At 36.9% G+C, this 20,545-nt stretch overlaps 1 protein-coding gene across 20 annotated transcripts in view; it reads left to right on the top strand.

Moving 5' to 3' along the window:
- Positions 1-20,545, top strand: part of ANK2 (ankyrin 2) — a 330,735-nt gene that overhangs the window by 65,674 nt on the left and 244,516 nt on the right. For 7 of the 20 annotated variants that reach the window (XM_038581829.1, XM_038581819.1, XM_038581830.1 and 4 more), the window contains exon 1: positions 1,367-1,495. The exons of 12 other annotated variants lie outside the window; for them this stretch is intronic. In XM_038581829.1, the coding sequence (XP_038437757.1) occupies positions 1,367-1,495 (129 nt within the window). Of the gene's footprint in view, positions 1-845; positions 1,496-20,545 lie in introns of those variants that run through there. One more of the 20 variants, XM_038581806.1, reaches the window with a different exon arrangement.

Below are 20,545 nucleotides of genomic sequence, written 5' to 3'. Positions count from 1 at the left end.
ATGTCAGAGAGGGCTATGCTTCCCATGCATAAGAAACTAATAGTGCCGGCTGGAAGTTAGTTGACCCGTGAACCGTCACGGTGCCCATGAAGGCTAGCCCCTGCCATGGCAATTATTTTTTCCTTTGACTGACTTTTGGATCAGATTAAGTGCTGGGTTCATCCTGAGTTACCAGGTTGTATCTTCTTCTTTCATTGTGTTTCCCTTTGTGGGTCTATATCCAGGAACATCTAGAAACATTAATCCCACTTTACTTCATCACATTACTTAATGTTACCTTGGTATTTAACAAAAGCCTTTGGTAATTAAATAATGAGTACCTGTGTGCCTGTTAGAATGAGAGAGAGTTGTCTTAGGTGTTGCCGGCCTTCCTGTCACCCTTTCTCAACCTCTGCCCTCCTCTGCCTCTTTTGAGGGCCCTCTCTTTCTCCAGGGGGTGGGGGTAGGGGGATAACCTGGCTGAGCCCAGATTATGCTGTGTGCTCACTGACAGCTCCTTTCGAGTCCCAGCTTAATGCAGCTCCCTAATGCAGCCTCACGTGGGTCTGTAAATGACACAGTGAGGACCGGGCTACTCCCAGCCCTTCCCAGACTGCTCACCCGTGTATTGCTATAGCGGTGGCCTGGCAAGTACCTCCAACGGTGCTTGTCTTCTCCCAGAATGGCAGCGTTGGTTCTTTTCTAGAAATGAACCTTGGAGGAGGGAAGGGCTGAGATTTAAAAGGCAGGAATTCATGTCATGTGCTACAGCAGAGCTGCCGTAGCAACAGCACTAGCAGCAGCAGCAGCAGCAGCAGCGAGTCATTTAGTGAGACTGCACCATTTTCTTCTCACCCTGCATAGAGGTGTGGTTGGAAGCGGCAATAAACTACCCACCCCCTAGCAGTTGCACAGAGGTGGCCTCTTCCTGGCTCCAGTCGGAAGACACAGACTGTCTGGAGGAGTCCCCAAAGACTGTTCCAATTGGTGATGTGTGTCTAAGGAAGGCTTTTTCAACTAGTAGGATGCTTGCCTGCACTTGCGGCCACCCAACTGCTGAAGAGCTCCAAGTCTAGTGCTCCGCCTTCCCCCGGGACCATTTCCGAGTGTGGGTGCACACCTATGCCTGCGTGTGTGCAGGTGTGCGCTGCTGGGGGGCTTGGCCTGGGACCTTGGTACGTTCTGGTGAATTATGGGTGCTGCAGAGGCTGGAGCAAGATTATGACCTAGCTCCGGGGCGGAGTGGATTATTTTGTGAGTGCTCTGGCTGCCAGCCATTGCCCTGGTGGGGAAAAATCACATCTCCATCTAGCTCTAAAAATCACCTGGCTTGCTGGGGAGTGGAAATTGAGCCGCGGTAACTGCTTCTGCTGATTTTCTCTGCAAAATGGCTCACGCTGCTGCTTCTATTAAAAAAGTTCGAGAGGCTGAACTGGATGAAAAGGAAAAAACCCTTGAGAGGGAGAGGAAAAAACAACGGAAAATCCCCAGGGAACGTATGGAACGGAAAAGAAAGGTATGAGGAGCATCCCTTTAGCCCCTTCCCTCTGAGGCTCCGTGTAGAACCATCCAGCCTCAGAACTGGCAACTTCATTTTTCCTTCCCTCCATCATTCCCCTGCACCATTTCCAAGCTCAGTTTGCAGCCTATAGCTCATGTCCAAATTTGCTGCATTGGGAGGAGATGCCTGAGCAGGGCAAATTTCTTTGCTTTAACCACGCAGAGCCTTCCCTTCGTTTTTCTCAGTTCTGTGTACTCAATCTCAGAGCCAGGTGCTTTATTCCACTAAGTAACTCTCAACACTTGTCATAGTAGAAGGAAAGGGCTGATTTATGGTTGGAAGGTTAAAATATTTTCCCCTTCTTGTTCCTCAGCTTTACTACTAGATCTTTAGCCCTGTGCCTTCTCACTGACTGTGTATTTGTTGTAGATCTCTGATTAAGAATAAACCACAGGTTTTATTTACTCCCCCCACCCCTTCTGAAGGTTGAGACTGTTCTGTGTGAAACTGCACGGAAGAGTATTGGTGCAGTGAGCTGTGTCCCTGCATCTTTAAAATTTTAATTAATTTATTTTCTGGTTTCCATCATTAATCTTATGAATTTATCTTCTGACTATAGCAATTAGGTGAGAAGACCAAGGTTTAAATAAGGAGAAGAAACATTGCTTCCCTTTACATGAAACTATGGAATTGTTCTTTAAAATATTCTTTTCTTTAAAATAAAAATAATCTTGTAACCTGGTAAAACCAAAATAGTCATTTAGCCAGTGGTCTGGTTCTAAAGGGGAAGAAGATCTCTGTATATGCCATAATTAACAAAGTAGGTCACTGAATAATTTCAGAATGTGATAAATGGCATATTACATTTGCAAAGCATAAAAATAGTGGTTTGTACACAAGCTGTTGTTAAACATAACTCTGGGGTTAGGGATGCACTGCGGATCCAGATGCTCAATAATCCATATGCTCAATGCCTTTTTTTTCTCTTCCTCATTCATAGGTATGTTTATCTTTCCATTTTGGGGATGTTATCTTTGCCTCATTTTTGGAAAAACACGTAAGGACCCCACATTAAATTGAGGTCTTACTACAGAGGGACTCATCCCACTTCAGTTTTACTACTTATTTCATCACTAGTTAGCTTAAGTAACTATTATTAGGCAACATAATTAAATAAAATTAGCAGTATATTATAGTTTCCCTTCTGGGGGAAAACTTTAGTATTGCTTGTCTGACCTTTAGAAGGCCTTGTTTCAAGGATGTAGTCATTCTTTTTTTATAACATCGAAAGTATTGTTGACCATTTTTGTGGGAGTTGGCTTCTTTCTTGACAGCTACTACAGTTCTGTTTCTAATCCTCTAAATGGAACATTGCTACATAAAACAATTTCCTGTGATTATATCTTTTTTATCTTATGTTCTCCAAAACACAAGATTACTTCCTGGTCAGGAGTGTTTGTTCAGCATTCAGTTGTGACCTAGTAACTTTGAATAGCCAGAGTACCATGCATACACTTAGAAAATTTCTCATTCTCACTCTGGATCGTTTCTGTGTATGATTCATTTCCCCCCCTTTCCTATACTTTATTAAAATTGAAAGACTACATCATTAAAATGGAGAAGTGCCAATAGTTGTTGATAATCTCAGTTGCTTGGATGCTGCATTGCTTTAGCTTAAATCCAACACTGTGGGCAAGATCATTGGTTAATAATGCGGTCGTATGACAGGATTATCTGCTCTTCACATCTAAATAATACCATTAAGCTAGAACCAAAGAAAATTAGGAGAATAATGGTATTGCTATTATTTGTTCTTGTTCTTGTCCTCTCTCTTTTTTTGAACATACCTACCCGACCTCTTCCCTTTCTACTGCAGATGTATTTGGTATTATATGAGTATTTACACAGCACAACAAATGTTTGCTAGAAGAGTGGCTGAGATTTTTAGCTGTATCAGATTAAATTTTTAGCCCTCCACACATAGAACTTCTTGAGCTAGTTCTAAAATTTGGTTTGAGAGAGGAAAAATTTACATTATTCTCTAAGGTATGTAGAATTGTAGTTCATAAAGATATGAGAAAAGGATAGTTGCCTATTAGTGGCACTCTGGAACATCATCTTCAGAAAGTAACCTAAAAATTATTATACTTTATTTGCTGTTGCCATTTTATAACCATAAAAAATATATCAGTTGTAGTGATGACTAAAGGTATCACATATATACATTTGTAAAGTATCTTGCTAATAAACCTGGTTATTTGCAAAAGTCAGATGAGACCTGCCCCAATGCAGATAAGAGTCAGCTGTGGAGCTTGAAAAAAATAAGCTGATTTTGAAAAGATTTTTACTGGAGTATAAATTATTAAGTATTAAATCAATTAGGCAGCTTCATATTTGGATCTCATTTTAAGATTCTTTTGTAAACTTGCTGTTGATTAGAAGAATCTTTGCATTATTATTTTGTACTCTATAAAACATTTTGAATAAATTTTAATTACTGTAAACTTGAAACATATTGCATGCTTAGCTATAAGTCCTCTACCAAGTGGTATTTTTTTTAAATATCTCTATTTGTATAGTAGGAGACCTAGTTTCAACTGCATTATAGGCAGACTTTATCTAAGAATAAAAATGTTTAGGCTTCTTCAAGCTATAGTGTAGATAACTAATATTTAAATATAGTATGTACCAAATATATATTGTGTATGTGTCATACTATGATAGAGCTAGAATAAGACTCATCTTAAAGCAAAGGGACCAAGATTAAGATTAGTTGAAGCAAACTAAATTTATTTTCTCAAAAGAGTACATTTTTTTTTTATAGGAATAAGGATATTTTTGTTCTGGTTATTAGCTTATGTTAACTTAAGTCACTTCTTTGTATGTCTACTGTCTTATTTCTATATTAGAATCTGAGAATTTTAAGATTTGAGAAGGATACCAAAAGGAATGACCTCTCATAGCTTTTAAGACTTAATTGTAGGAAGTGATTTTAAGTATAATATTTCCTCTACAATCACATACTTTAATTTGGAAAGACATAATTTCACAGAATCTGCCAAAAACAAAACAATCCCATCTGACATAAAGCATATATTTAAATAATCTTTCTCATTTAAACTTATGATAACCAGTTATTTTCAAACAATAGATAGGTTTTCCATTTCTCAGCATGAACAAACCATCCTTCAATTCATCATAGTGTCTACAACACTCACTGGAATCATATCTCAAGAGGCAATTTCTATGACTGGCTCTCAGCATTATACATTTTAAGAAGTTCTTCCTTTGTATTATAATTTATACTATTCAAAAAGCCAGAGTTCATGCTTCCTGTAAAAATTGTAAGATAATAATACTTATTGAGTACCAATATGGCCCTGTATCTGGCACTTTACACACATTGCACTATTTAATCCTGAAACAGGTCTATACATTAGGAATTATTCTCTCCATGTTATAAATAAGGAAACCTAGACTTATGGAACTTACTTAATCATATGCAACTACTATGTGGCAGAATTGGGATTTGAACTTAGGCTCCAAAGTACACTGGGAAAAAGAGTTAATGATTTCTTAGTCTTGTACCTACACTGAATGTAGGGAATAAGTAAATCATTTAATTTGCGAATGCTTCAACTTTGTAATCTTCAAAATACCTTCCTACAACTGAAAGAAATTTAATTACTGTGAGAAGTTAAATATCATGTTTTTTTAAAATTATTTATTTATTCATGAGAGACACAGAGAGATGGAGGCAGAGACATAGGCAGAGGGAGAAGCAGGCTCTATGCAGGGAGCCCGATATGGGACTCCATCTTGGGACTCCATCCTGGGACTCGATCCTGGGACTCGATCCTGGGACTCGATCCTGGGACTCCAGGATCACGCCCTGGGCTGAAGGCAGGCGCTAAACCACTGCGCCACCCACGGATCCCCTAAATATCATGTTTGAGAGGATACTATGAATTTAGGTTTGTGATTCTATCATAACTGCATCAAAATATTTCATGAGATTTCTTGGAAAATCAACTATTAAAATCAACATTTGCTCCTTAGATATAGCAGTTGCTGTCAATGACAGACTTTGATATATTATCATTCTTTGTTGCAATTTTATCAGGCCTTGAAAATGTATTTGAATATTCACAGTTTTTTTAAACTGATACAGAAAGGTGATTCTGCCAGGGATTATGTAGAAAATGAGAGCCAACTTTTTTCGAAGTCCTTTTTTACTGAATTTCATAGAAAAAGTTCTGTTTGGTTCTTTACTTTTATCTTTTATATAGATAATTTTTATCTTGAAGGGAACAAGACTCATCGTTTCTAGGATAACCTTTGGAAACCCATCACCATCCCCTGCCACAACCACCACCATATTCTCCTTGTCCACATGGTTATTAAGTTGATGACAATGAGAATACTTATTCAGTATATATAATATACCTATCAGCAAGTTGTAAGGAGACATGAAAGATGGAGACTTTTTAAAGTTACTAATTAATATACTTTATTAAAATGGAAGAATGTTTTATTTGCAAGTATAGAGAGGAATATATCCTATAACTTTTGAATTGTGTTATAAGAATGAGTTGCAAATAAACATAGAAGATAATGGACAACTGTACTATTTCCTTGGTGTTTTGTCGGTGAACCCTCAGTGTATAGGAGGAAGGTGGTTAGCCCAGTCATCCTTCCTGTCCTTGAGTCTTCCTCCTTAGGCACTCAGCAGTCTGATTCCAAATGGAAGGCCAACTCTGAGAGTAATGATACTTAGCCAAGAACCAAGTACACAAAGATTTCTGGGCACCAAACCAAATATAATGTGATTAAAAATACAATGACAACATAATAATGTGGTCCTGTATAATGTATTACATGCCAAAACTATTCAAAGATGGCAAATCCCAATAACATTTTTTAAAGGGGCAGGGTCAGAGGAGGAGGGAGAGAGAATCTTAAGCAGGCTCCATGCCCAGGCATGGGCCTGAATCGGGGCTTGATCTCACAACCCTGAGATCATGACATGAGCTGAAATCAAGTCAGACACTTAACTGACTGAACCACCTAGGTGCCTCCCCGATAGCAATTTTAGGGCCTACATCAAATTGCCTTTATAGAATTTCTTAAAACCCCTCAATCAGTATGTCAGTACTTTCAGAGACTACACTAATATAAGATAGATTGGTGAGATCTTGAGCTTTATCTGGACATTTGCTGTTCTTATGTCCTAATGTCTACTCATAAATAAAAACTTAAATGTTTTGTTGATTTGATTTCCCATTTGAGTCTAAATAAATATGTTCAAGTAAAAATATCTATTTACATGTGGAGGCTTCTATGAAATCATGATTTTTTAAAAACCCACTTTCTTCGTCTTTAACACTCCTTCTATTCCCTTTCTTTGTTCAATTCACAAACCCTGTCTTGGCTATGACAATTATCTTCATATAAGTGATTTATACTCTTAATGGCATTCTTTGCCAACACCATAAGTTTGAGTTTTTATTAGTTTTTAATTGTAAAGAACCTCTTTCAACCATTGAGTGGGTGACAACTAACTTAGGGTTTGTAGCTGTCCAATTTGTGGGATTGTGGCAAAAAATAGTCCCAGTTATATGGCTTGAGATAAGTTTTTAAGAAGACTGTTAAAAGACACACTCTTTTTTTTTAATTTTTATTTATTTATGATAGTCACACAGATAGAGAGAGAGAGAGAGAGAGAGAGAGGCAGAGACACAGGCAGAGGGAGAAGCAGGCTCCATGCACCAGGAGCCTGACATGGGATTCGATCCCGGGTCTCCAGGATCATGCCCTGGGTCAAAGGCAGGCGCCAAACTGCTGCGCCACCCAGGGATCCCAAAAGACACACTCTTAATGTAAGAAAGCTACTATGAATCTGTGTTTACTTTTGGAATCTAAAATCTTTAAATACAACCCGGTATAATTTTTTCTCTTTTGTTACATTAATCTAAGTTTTTATGTTTTTATCTTGAAAAAAATCAGAATTAATTCATTGGTGATCTTTATTATGAAACTTTTAATTTTATTAGTTACCCCATTCATCAATAATATTACAGCACATTTTGACATTGTAAAGAATACTGAATATATTGTAGAAGTATTTTAGGAGTGTTGTAGAGTCAGTGAAAAATACAAGGAAGTTAACAATTCCACACACATACTTAATCTTTTTATGGTTTACGTTTTCCAACATGTCACCCTTTTTCATTTGTATTTCTCAAAATAATTTCTTCCTCACAAGGAATACTTACTTTTATTCTCAGTTACAGGGACACTATACATTAAAATAAAGAATAGTATAAGGAAGGCACTTTCCAAATTTTGGAGTTCTCCATGAATTAGGAGGGGACTCATCAGCTATATATGAGTGTGACCATTTTAGTGTAGAAATGACTCATGATTTTAAATGTGTACAGCATTGTGGAAAATCTCATCAGAATGATCTAGCTTCATCCCAGTTATAATAAACCAGAATCCTGAGGTAGACTAAAAGGGAAAGGAAGCAAAAATCTATATATTTTTAAAGCTCTCCTGGTGATTCCTACCAGAATTGGAATCTACTGGAATAAATATTTCTGTCCCTCCCCCTCCCCGGCCCCAACTCTTACTTTGTCCCATCTTTGAATTTGTAACAATAACAAATTTACTTTTAATAATCATTATAACTCCAAATTGCCATTGAGAAAATTTTTTCCTTTGCTAATAGAAGGCACCCTGGTAACATTTTGAAAGTTTAATGAGACTAACTGGTCTATATAATAACCAATTAATTCTGAGCATAAAGAGGAAGAACCAAGTGTTTAAGAGATAAATTGTAAAGCTTCATGATCTGTATGAGCATCTCTGCCCAAATGGAGTAATCGTCAGGAATGAGGCTTGTGTGTTTCTGAGTTCCATGTTAACTAAGCTAAAAAAAAGTCAGTTATGCAGGCTAGGTTTTTGAAGGAAGGCCACTAAAATGTGATTTAAAAGTTATGTCTGAAACAGATTTTGCTATTTTGAATAAACTCAAGTAAATGTCCTAGGGATTTAATTGGTAACTTAGCAGTCTTGACGTCCTCAAACCTTTAGAGATGTCAACACTTCTGGAGCTCCTCATGCAAGTCCACAACTACTTTTTATTTCTTGTACTTGACTTTGATAGATTTTCTGTATCTTATAAAAAATCATATACATATGCATGAATGTAGGGGAAGAAGAAGGAATGAGATACTCATAGAAGTATTATCTCCCCTAACTCTTCAGATATTTCCCTTTAATATTTCTAACTCATTAACTTCTTATGGTGTCAGCTTTGTTGGTTTGTTATGTTTTTGGGGTTTTTTTTGCATGAATATTTTACCAACTGCTTTTTCATTCTTTTCCTGGTTGCTCCTTCCGTATCCCCTCACTTTATTAGTAGCTCGCCAGGGAAAACCTTTTTCATTCCCATTAGAGCCTCACTGTAATTCAATATAACCTTATTCCAGAGAAGTTCCCTTATTGTATATCATTACTATGATTCTTAGGTAATGGGGAACACCTGAATAGAAAACCATGTATGTAGTATTAAAGAAGAGAAATATCTGGGTATAAAAATCATTATAAATGTATCAACTTAGTCTTTATTTAGTCAGGAATAATAGTGTTATTTCACATTAATAATTTTACATTAATATATATTTCTTGGGATCCCTGGGTGGCGCAGTGGTTTGGCGCCTGCCTTTGGCCCAGGGCGCGATCCTGGAGACTCGGGATCGAATCCCACATCGGGCTCCCGGTGCATGGAGCCTGCTTCTCCCTCTGCCTATGTCTCTGCCTCTCTCTCTCTCTCTCTCTCTCTCTCTGTGACTATCATAAAATATATATATATATATATATTTCTTGGATTTTTATATATTTTGGATAAAGACCTGTTAATTATCAATTTTAACTTACTTATATTCCATCTGTAAAATAATGTGGAAATCGTGGGGCGCCTGGATGTCCCAGTTGGTTAAGCTTCTGACTTTTAGTTTCAGCTCAGGTAGTGATCTCAGATTGTGATCTCAGGGTCATGAGATAGAGCCCCATGTAGGCTTCTGTGCTCTGTGGGGAGTCTGCTCTTTTTTCCTTTATCCTCTCCCTTCGCCTCTCCTCCTGCTTGCACTCATGCATACTAGCCTGTGCACGTGCTCTTCTTCTCATTCTTTCTCAAATAAATAAATAAATCTAAAGAAAAAATAAATCTAAAGAAAGAAAACACAGGCACAGAAGACATAGACTTCTCTTTTTATGTGTCTGTATGGGAGTGATGATGATTTTCTCACATGTCTCTTTCAGGGGAGTTATTTAAGCTCTAGGTTAAATTTTATTTTTATTTTTTATTTTATTTTATTTTTTTTAAAGATTTACCTATTTATTTATTTGTGATAGAGAGAGAGAGAGAGAGGCAGAGGGAGAAGCAGGCCCCATGCCGGGAGCCCGACGCGGGACTCCAGGATCGCGCCCTGGGCCAAAGGCAGGCGCCAAACCGCTGAGCCACCCAGGGATCCCCTCTAGGTTAAATTTTAAAAATTATATTAACATTACAAACATGAACTCTGAGAACCTGCATTAGTTTTCTTATGAATACAAAGATCACATATTACTTTTGCATTTGAAACCAAGTGTAGCTGTTAATACTTTCAGGACATGAAGCATAATTAGAGGTAGATGTAGACTGTAAGGCTATAAAGAATAGGCAACATACCAGAAAGGTATTTACTAACTTAAATGATATTTATACACGATTACCAGACACTTCTAAAGCTTGTAAAGGCAAATTTAGGAGACCCGCGTTTAAATCTATCTACTAACTGTGATGTTAGGTAAACAACTGACTTGACCTTAGTTTTCACAGCTAAAAAAAACGATCAGGACCTGAGATATGTTAGAATTCTTTCTGATATTGTGTGACTGCACCATTTTTAATTGTGTCTTTGCCTCTTTTCATTTTTATAAATGATTGAAGTATTCAGGGGGATCTCCAAGTTTTTCTTTATTTAATAGGGATTTTTTTTTTTTTGAGCTCATACTATGTTCAAGTCATAGTGCCTTCATCCAAGGGATTCTCAGACTACCTGGGGTAAAAGCTACCCATACACATAACAAGAATAAAATGTTATTTGGGCCATTAAGTTGGACTAGAGATTGCCTATTTTTATATATATTATGTAAGTTTTCTTCAATAGGTCTTGTGTTAATAAGTTCTTATCTGGCAGAAGAAATAATGATGGAAGGAAATAGTTCCTGTTGTGGTACTTGAAATTTTCTGGAAGTTGTTAAGGCAGGATATGTATGAAATGAAGTAATCTTATGAAACTGTGTGGTCATTTTTCTTTTGTATTTCAGATACTTATTTCAGTCACTTTGCAGAAAAAAGTTTATTGTGGTACCCTTAGTTTTTATGGATCCTCTGTATACCGATAATACCATGACTTATAAATGCACAAAGGATAAAATCCTTTATCCACCATCATCATGTGTTTTTAATAATTTTATAAAGATATAATAGCTATCATATAGCTGCACTTCAAAGGCAACTATCATATATGATATAATATATGCACTTCAAAGGCAACTATCATATATCACATATGATAGTTGCCTTTGAACTGCAGGATGCTATGATGAGTTGGAGCCCATGTAAACACTTAAACCTCAGCGATTCACAAACCATTCAACTGCACAGCTCAGTGAAAATAAGACACTGCCTGAGTTCTTCCAAGAGTAGAAACTTCCTCCTTATTTACGGTTCCAGCCTCAAACTGGGCCAGAATGCTTAATTAAGCCATGTCACATTCTGATACAACTGAAACCAAAAAAGTGTAAGTGGAACAGGTTACCTGGAAACAGTAGCTCCTTTGAGAATAGAAGTCACTTAGGAAATCAGAAGCTTCTGTTCAGGGTGGTCAACTACAAAACATGGGGCTTCAGTGTGGGCTCTGAGGGACAGGAATCAAAGACTAAGTGTGGGCCGGGGGAGAAAAAAAGACATCTGTGTAAGCATAAATTGTCCTTACTGGGGAGAAGACAGATGACAAAGGACCAAGTGGCAGATGCCAACTCTGTGGCTACAAACATTTTATCAAATTGTATAAGGGCCTTTTATATAACATAAAACACCCATACTCAGTCATTTCACACAAAGTAGACAATATTTCAGGACCTCTGGCTTTTCTTTTTTTTTTTTTTTAAGATTTTATTTATTTATTCATAGAGACACAGAGAGAGAGAGAGAGAGAGAGAGAGAGGCAGAGACACAGGCAGAGGGAGAAGCAGGCTCCATGCAGGGAGCCTGACGTAGGACTCGATCCAGGGTCTCCAGGATCACGCCCTGGGCTGCAGGCGGCGCTAAACCACTGCGCCACCGGGGCTGCCCACCTCTGGCTTTTCTATTAGAAAATAGCACTGGAGAGAGAAGAATTTGTAATAAGCCAATATGAGAAGTATTTTGCCATGGAAGGACACTTGGTAACAGAGATGTATTCCTTTTTAGTCCCTGCACTTGACTTTCTCACATGATCCTTCTAGATTGTATATTCCATAGTAAGCTGTATAAGAGCTTATGAAACAAGTTAGTCATTCCAATGATCTTTAACATTCTATAAAATTTGATTAATCAAGAAACTCAGATAATTATGCTTTCTAGTTTTGATTATATTTTCCACCTAGGGTCAACCAGAAGCTCCTTCAAGTTATAGTTTGTTTCTCTTCTTTCTTGTGTTGGATAAAAAAAATGATCATGCTTCATTTTCCATCAATCATCTTCTCTATTTCAGATGTGAGTTTGATGTGTATAACACGTGTAACATAATGTAGGATACTGCAGTCCTTTGGATCAAACAATTATTAAATGAACAGCTAGTATGAGCTAAATTTTAGGTTAAGACTGGTCAAGATTTTGGTTGATTTAAAGAATATGTTTTCCTCAAGCAGTTTCTCTTCTAAATAGGTATTTAAGGGGTGCCTGGGTAGCTCAGTCGGTTAAGTGTCTACCTTCAGCTCAGGTCATGATCCCAGAGTCCTGGGATCGAGCCCCACATCTGGGGCCCTGTTCAGCGGGGAGTCTGCTTCTCCCTCTCCCTGTTTTTGCTCTCTCTCTCTCTGTCAAATAAAATCTTTTAAATAAATAGATAATAAATAAATAAATAAATAAATAAATAAATAAATAAATATTTAAGGTTATTGTGAATGGGGATAAAGTAGAGGACACTCCCAGATCGGATATTCTAGCTTTTTATTTTTATAGAGGTTGAGGACTTCAAATTGGGCCTAGGGAAGATAGTTAAGGTTGACTTAAACATGGAGGGAACATCTCAGAGTACACTCATAGGAATTGAATGACATGACCGGGGTGCCAGGGCTGGATAAGAAGAGTTGGTAGATGGAGGGGCAGCCTGGATGGCTCAGCGGTTTGGCGCTGCCTTCAGCCCAGGTTGTGATCTTGCAGACCTGGGATCGAGTCCCGCGTTGGGCTTCCTGCATGGAGCCTGCTTCTCCCTCTGCCTGTGTCTCTGCCTTTCTCTCACTGTGTCTCTCATGAATAAATAAATAGATTCTTAAAAAAAAAAAAAAGAGAGTTGGTAGATGGAAATAATGCTGACTGCACAGAGGAAGGAAGAGGTAACTGAACCTAATAAGGAAAAAAGAAAGAGAAAAGAAAAGAAACAAAACAAAACTATGGAAGATCATATAAGATCATAAGATTATAGGGAGGAAAGTGCAGGTCACCCAGGAGACTGTAAAGTAATCCAAGATATATGAACAGGGCAAGATTAGAAGAGTTGCACAGGAAAATCAGTGGGGAGGGAAATAGGATGGATATTAGCAGTCAACTGGGAATAGTGAAAGAAAAGAGAGTTAAATAAACATGATTTAAGATTACACATTTTAGTGATATTTAAAAGACGGTGGTGTCATTGACAGAAACAGAAAAAGTTCAAGTACAACTCAAGAGGAAAATAAAAATGCATTACTTTATATATGGTGAAACTGAAATGATGGCAAGATGATGTCTGTCATACTTAAATACAGAAAATTTATATATAAAAGGCCAAAAAATAAAAATGTTATCATTCTGGTTTGGTATAGTGGAAGAAGTATGAAATGTAGAGTCAGAATACACTGCTCAGCTCTACCACATTTTGGTGTTCTGATCCTCAAATTGGTTTTCTTTTTTGTCAATCTGGGTTAATAATAATTAACTCTAATAATTAAGAATATATATATCACAGAGTAATTGTAAGGACTAAAATGAAACAATATTTTTGAAATCACTATGCAAAATGATATTATTCATTATTATATTCCTAGGCTTCCCCACTTTTTATGTAAGGAAATATACTTACCAAAGCATTAAAATGTCCATCAAAGCATCAGTATTAACTTATTTCTTCTAATATATGTGTGTGTGTGTGTATATATATATATATATATATGAATGAAATGTATAGAGATGTGTGTTATATTTGTCTGTACATACGCATGTTTCCTAGCTCTGTCCATGGGGAGGGTCTGGCAGCAATGATACCTCAATAGTGATGAGAACATGTCATCCAGATTTTTTCTAAATACCATTTTCCAATGGGAAGAACCAGAAACTTCTTGAGGAAATGGCCAATTCAAGTAAGGAAGTATTCAGGAAATGAATGGGGCATGTCAACTGGAAGGCGCTCCCAACGACCTACTAGAGAGAAATTTGAGCAACAAAATAATAATGGAAGTAAGAAATTATAACTCATAGAATAAAATGAATACCTATGAATTCTTACTAACAGAAATAAATCATTGAATAAATGAATAAATAAGTAGGGAGAAGGAAAAGCTTCTTCTTCTAGTAGTCCACTTAACACATCTGGAAGAAATCATGTAAACTGTAATTGATACAAAGGTCAGCAATCTAGTCTATTTGATAGTTCAGATTACCAAAAGTTCTATTAGTGAATTGTTTTTAACTACAGAATTCAGTAAAACTTAATGATGGTGTCTCAGTCATCACAGAAAGAAAAGTTTAAGAGCCACAATCACCTAGTTTAGAATAGCTTTTGTTCTCTCTTTAACTCCCAGACACGTTCAGAAAAAGAGATTGTTACGATATTTTTAATGATTTATTTTAAAGACATAATGAAATCATAAATGCAAACCAGAATTATTTTGGGTTTTTAAAAAATGTATTTCTGCAGGGTTTTACATAAATTGCTCTTTTAGGAAATGGAACATGTAAAGAACTTTTGTATAGTATATTGAAGGATATAACCAAAATTATCAGAACAGTATTTTGTTTGTGATAATTTTTTCCAAATATTTGAATTTGGTCTTTATGAAACCCCTGCCTTCACCCTTGACATAGATGATGTTGACACTGATGCAGTGCTTTACTTATTTTTCCATTTTATTACTGAATTCTTTTTTAGTAAAATGGTTATTTGAAAGATAGGAGTTTTTTACAGAAATGGGTGGAAGTATATTTAGTTATTTGCTGGTGATAAATAATATTTAATATATAACATTACATTGATAGCTAACATTTGTTTAGCATTTTTTTATCTTCCTACTGGTGTGGAAGATTTCATTTTACTTAGTTGGAATTACTTGAATAATTGTCTTACTTCTTGCTTTTAAATTTTTTTATTTAAATTAAATTAATTAACATATAGTATAATATTGGTTTCAGAGGTTGAGGTCAGTGATTCATCAGTCTTGTGTGCCCTCCTAAATGTTCATCACCCAGTTACCCTGTCCCCTCACCTCCCTCCTCTCTAGTGACCCTCGGTTTGTTTCCTATGACTAAGAGTCTCTTATGGTTTGTCTCCCTCTCTGAGTTCATCTTGTTTTATTTTTTCCTGTCTTCCCCTATGATACCCTGTTTTGTGTCTTAAATTCCACATATGAATGAGATCATATGATACTTGTCTTTCTCTGATTGACTTCTTTTACTTAGCATAATATCCTCTAATTCCATCCACGTAGTTGCAAATGGTAAGGATTCACTTTTTTGTTGGCTGAGTAGCAGTCCATTGTATATATATACCACATCTTCTTTTTTTTTTTTATGAAAATGCTAGTTTTGGTTTTTTTTTTTTTGTTTTTTTTTTAATTTTTATTTATTTATGATAGTCACAGAGAGAGAGAGAGAGAGAGAGAGAGAGGCGGAGACATAGGCAGAGGGAGAAGCAGGCTCCATGCACCGGGAGCCCGACGTGGGATTCGATCCCGGGTCTCCAGGATCGCGCCCTGGGCCAAAGGCAGGCGCCAAACCGCTGCGCCACCCAGGGATCCCTACCACATCTTCTTTATCCATTCATCTGTCAGTGGACATCTGGGCTCTTTCCATAGTTTGGCTATTGTGAACACTGTTGCTATAAACATTGGGGTCCAGGTGCCCCTTTGGATCACTCCATTTGTATCTGTGGGGTAAATACCCAGTAGTGCAATTGCTAGGTCATAGGGTAGCTCAATTTTCAACTTTTTGAGGAACCTCCATACTGTTTTCCAGAGTGGCCGCACCAGCTTGCATTCCCACCAACAGTGTAAGAGAGTTTCCCTTTCTCTGCATCCTCACCAACACTTGTCATTTCCTGATTTGTTCATTTTAGCCATTGTGACTGATGTAAGGTGGTAATCTCATTGTGGTTTTGATTTGTATTTCTCTGATGCCAAATGAGACATTTTTCTAGTCAACTTTACTACCCTGTGAGGTCAAATCCTTGACCTATTTACTCCATGGTATTAAATGATAATTGAGCTCAAAAAGGAAAGAGAAGGAAAAAAAAAAGAAAAAGCCTTTGAACGTTTAAAGCTTTTGTCTATACATTTTTTCACGTGTCTGTCGGCTGTATGTATGTCTTCTTTGGAGAAAAGTCTGTTCATGTCTTCTGCCCATTTCTTGATTGGATTATTTGTTCTTTGGGTGTTGAGTTTGATAAATTCTTTATAGATTCTGGATATTAGTTCTTTGACCTTTCATTTGCAAATATCTTCTCCCATTCTGTAGGTTGTCTTTCGGTTTTGTCGACTGTTTCCTTTGCTCTCTTTGCTGCTTTCTTGGAATTAAGCTATACCATGAGTCTGTACAGGAACCTGTGTAATACACTGCTTCTGTTGCAGTGGGGATAATGTATGACTGAGTTACCCTTTTCACTCTAGCCATGAGAATTAACTTTCTCTTTTATTTACCATACTTGATTCTCTAATAATTTTCATGAGCAGGGAGCTGTTCTCCATATACAGATAATATTCTCACAGCTAATGTATCACTCCCTGGTCTCTCTGAAAAGTGCACTTCATTTCTCATTTTAATTAACTTTGCTACCTAATGGCCAAACTCAATAAAATTTTTCCTTCTGTTTTCTCTGCTTTAGTAATTCACTTGCCTATCTTAATCTAGCTTGGTAAAATATTTAGGTATGTAATGTTGGTTCCTTCTTGACACTAAGTTCTTGGTTATAATCAAGTGTATAATGACATTGTAAATTAAGCATATATTTTAAATGCTATAAGGACACTTGACTATTGATCGAAGACTACACAAGTACTTACATTAACATAACATGCATGTTCTCTTTGTAACGTACTGTATGTTATAGTGATACCTAAACATGTTTACCCAGGGGAACTTTAGGTTCTTTTTCTAAGCCATGCACTTTGAAGTTGTAATACACAAAATGAGAACAATATCCTGCCTAGAACAGCTTAATGCCCTTGTGTCATGGTATTTGACCAGCTTGCTGCGACCATAATGACCACTGATTTTCTTCCTCTATCATATCACATCACCTTAGACACAGTAAATACCCTACTGCAAATTACTGTTTTTGTGTCTTAAACTCAAATTTGTCACAGGTTAGTCTTCTGAATCAAACCTAGAAAGCAGGGATCCCTGGGTGGCGCAGCGGTTTAGCGCCTGCCTTTGGCCCAGGGCGCGATCCTGGAGACCCGGGATCGAATCCCACATCGGGCTCCCGGTGCATGGAGCCTGCTTCTCCCTCTGCCTGTGTCTCTGCCTCTCTCTCTCTCACTGTGTGCCTATCATGAATAAATAAATAAAAAATTAAAAAAAAAATTATTTAAAAAAAAACCTAGAAAGCAAAGGCTGTTTGGGCATCTTGTAGACGATACCAAGCATAAACACTTGTTAAAGAATGACATAACTAGAGCTTTTAATTTCTTGTGATCAGCTATTCTCATTTACATATATTAACAAGGAAATTCAAGACATTACAAAAGATAGGACAAAAGAATTTTCTGGACAAATATATTTTATCTTTCTTTGTACCAGTAATATTTTATTTATTTATTTATTTATTTATTTATTTATTTATTTATTTATTTATTTTAAGTATTTACTTATTTATTTATTCACGAGAGACACAGGGGCAGAGACATAGACAGAGGGTGAAGCAGGCTCCTCACAGGGAGTCCTATGCAGGACTCGATCCCTGGACCCAAGATCACACCCTGAGCCCAAGGCAGTCACTCAACCTCTGAGCCACCCAGGCATCCCTGTACCAGTAATATTTAAATGTTAATTCACTATGTTTGCATGTAAAAGTGACACTAATGTTTAAAGACTCTAAAAAACCCTTTAATTACTAGTTTTATATACTATGAATTTTACTATTTTCAATACAAGTTTTCTCATCTTTGTAGGACTTGAAATATTCCTCTGGAGTATGTGAAGGCTACTACATCAGGCTGGCAACATCCTCTCATCACTCTTATTGCATGGTTTTTTCCCTAGCCTTGATTCTTGTTCACACTCAGTACGTATTAGTGGCCTATGTAGGTGCCCTAAAGCAGGTTCAACTCAGTAACTGTCCTTGTTCTCCTTCTTGCTTTGTTTGGATGGATGTCGCTCAAGCTCCTGTGATGAGGTGTCTATATGCCAGGGACTCACATATACAGGTTATGTAGATGTAGGTCACATTGCTGACATCTAGATTCTATTCTTTCTCATATGGATCAGTGTTCCATTGATCTATAAAACCTTTGAAGAATCCTTCCTCTGACATATGGAGGTTTCTTCCTTTTGAAAGCCGCTAAAAGGCATGTCCATCCTTGCAATGCAAAAGGAATAAAAAGCAAGGCATTGAAGTATGATGTTCATTTAGACTTTAAAGACTGGTTACATGATTGTTCCATGTCAGAGTATTTTGCAGACTCTCCAATGGAGAGAAACCTGTAGAACAGAGCACCAAAGACAAACTTCTGTTCCAACAAGCAGTATATTGTAACTAAGTTTAAAACCTTCTAACATTCCTGCACACCAAAGCATAGTGGAGTTAAATGGAATCTTTGTGATTCCACGTTTACTGAAGAAGTAGTTTTTCTCTGTGTGAAACCACACAGATTTTCATGGATGATTCAGGGATAAAAACACATCCGGGCAAGATATAAGAGTGAAATGTATAGACAAAAGCTTTAAAGGTTCAAAGGCTTTTTCTTTTTTTTTCCCCTTCTCTTTCCTTTTTGAGCTCGATTATCATTTAATACCATGGAGTAAATAGGTCAAGAATTTGACCTCACAGGGTAGTAAAGTTGACTAGGAAAATGTCTCTACCATATAAAAGAAAAAATAGAATACTATTCTGAGATATCACAACTATCAGACCATAAACTCTAATACCACTCCATTAGAGGATTGTTGTTTTTCTAATTAGCTCATCTCAAAGTAGGTTCTTTTCTTTAAAGATTTTATTTTATTTATTTGACAGAGAGAGAGAGAGAGAGAGAGAGAGCAAAGCAGGGTGAGTGGCAGGCAGAGGGAGAGGAAGAAGTAGGTTCCCCGTAGAGCAGAGCCCAATGTGGCACTCAATCCCAGGACCCCAGGATCATGATCTGAGCCGAAGGCAGATGCCTAATGACTGAGCTATCCAAAGTAGGTTCTGACTTGAGAAAAGCCATGCTTGGAATTCTGTTCTTAAGGTATGATGTGTATGTATATATGTATGCATGCATGTATATACATATATATCTATATTTCTCAAAATTTTATTTTTATATGTATTTTGATAACATCTCTCTTTACTTTTTTTTCCTCTGAATTTTCAATATATTGAAGTTATGGTGTTTCACTTTTACTATAGTATGTACTTCAAATGTACTTCAGGGAATGAACATTTTAATAAGGTTTAACAAAGGGAAGGATCCTTTTCTGAAATATGTGAAATTGAAAACAAATTTCATAAGTTAAAAAGTATTGTAATTTAAAGTGTAGGATCATTCCACAGAGCAACTTTGTACTTTGCAAGTATAACCTGATATATGGTGGTACTGTCTCTACCAGACACAGTCCATGAAGGCATTTGGGATCTGGGTTTAGTATAGGTCTAACTGCAGACACTGGGGCCAGCAGAGTATGCCAGGCATGGGATCAAATGATACACAAAAATATTTCTAACATTTCAAGGAACAAAGCAAACAGGATAGGGGGAGCCTCTTAAGAGTTTTAATGTGGTTTACCCGGTGACAGGGTCTCCAATAATAAGATTATGGGAAGACACAATGGTTGAATTATCAAGTGATCAAACCATCTGTACTACCTGCATCACTGACGATTGGAATAGTATCAAAGAAGATTTCTAAGTCCTAGAGGTCTTCAACAGGAATCTCTTATAAGAATGGGGGACAGATGAAGTAGGTTTCACAGACCCAAAATTCAAATGATTAATATAAAGTTAGTTTATCAAAATAAAGATAGAAGCACTAAAATTTCCTGAAAGTCAATTTTTTCACTGAAACCACAGACAGACCCCAAGGACATAAATGCATAACAAAGTGGAAAAGGAAGGCTACTGGGGTACTGCTGGCTACAGACACAAAAAGGTAGCGCATAAAAGTCTTGAAATGCCATTTACACTCTGTGGGACCATGAGACCAAGGGTTTGTATGATGCCTTTATAACACAGAAAGATCCTTCTTTCCTTATGTTAGTGTGGGATAATAATAACTGAACTATATCAGGTTATAAAACAAAGCAGCTAAAATTGAATGTTACCAAAATAGAAACAAAATATTTCAGTAAAACTGACATTTTAAAAT

This window comes from Canis lupus, chromosome 32 (genome assembly GCF_011100685.1).
Source record: "Canis lupus familiaris isolate Mischka breed German Shepherd chromosome 32, alternate assembly UU_Cfam_GSD_1.0, whole genome shotgun sequence".
In the NCBI taxonomy this organism is placed as follows: domain Eukaryota; kingdom Metazoa; phylum Chordata; class Mammalia; order Carnivora; family Canidae; genus Canis; species Canis lupus.
This window is presented reverse-complemented; position numbering and strand designations above follow the sequence as displayed.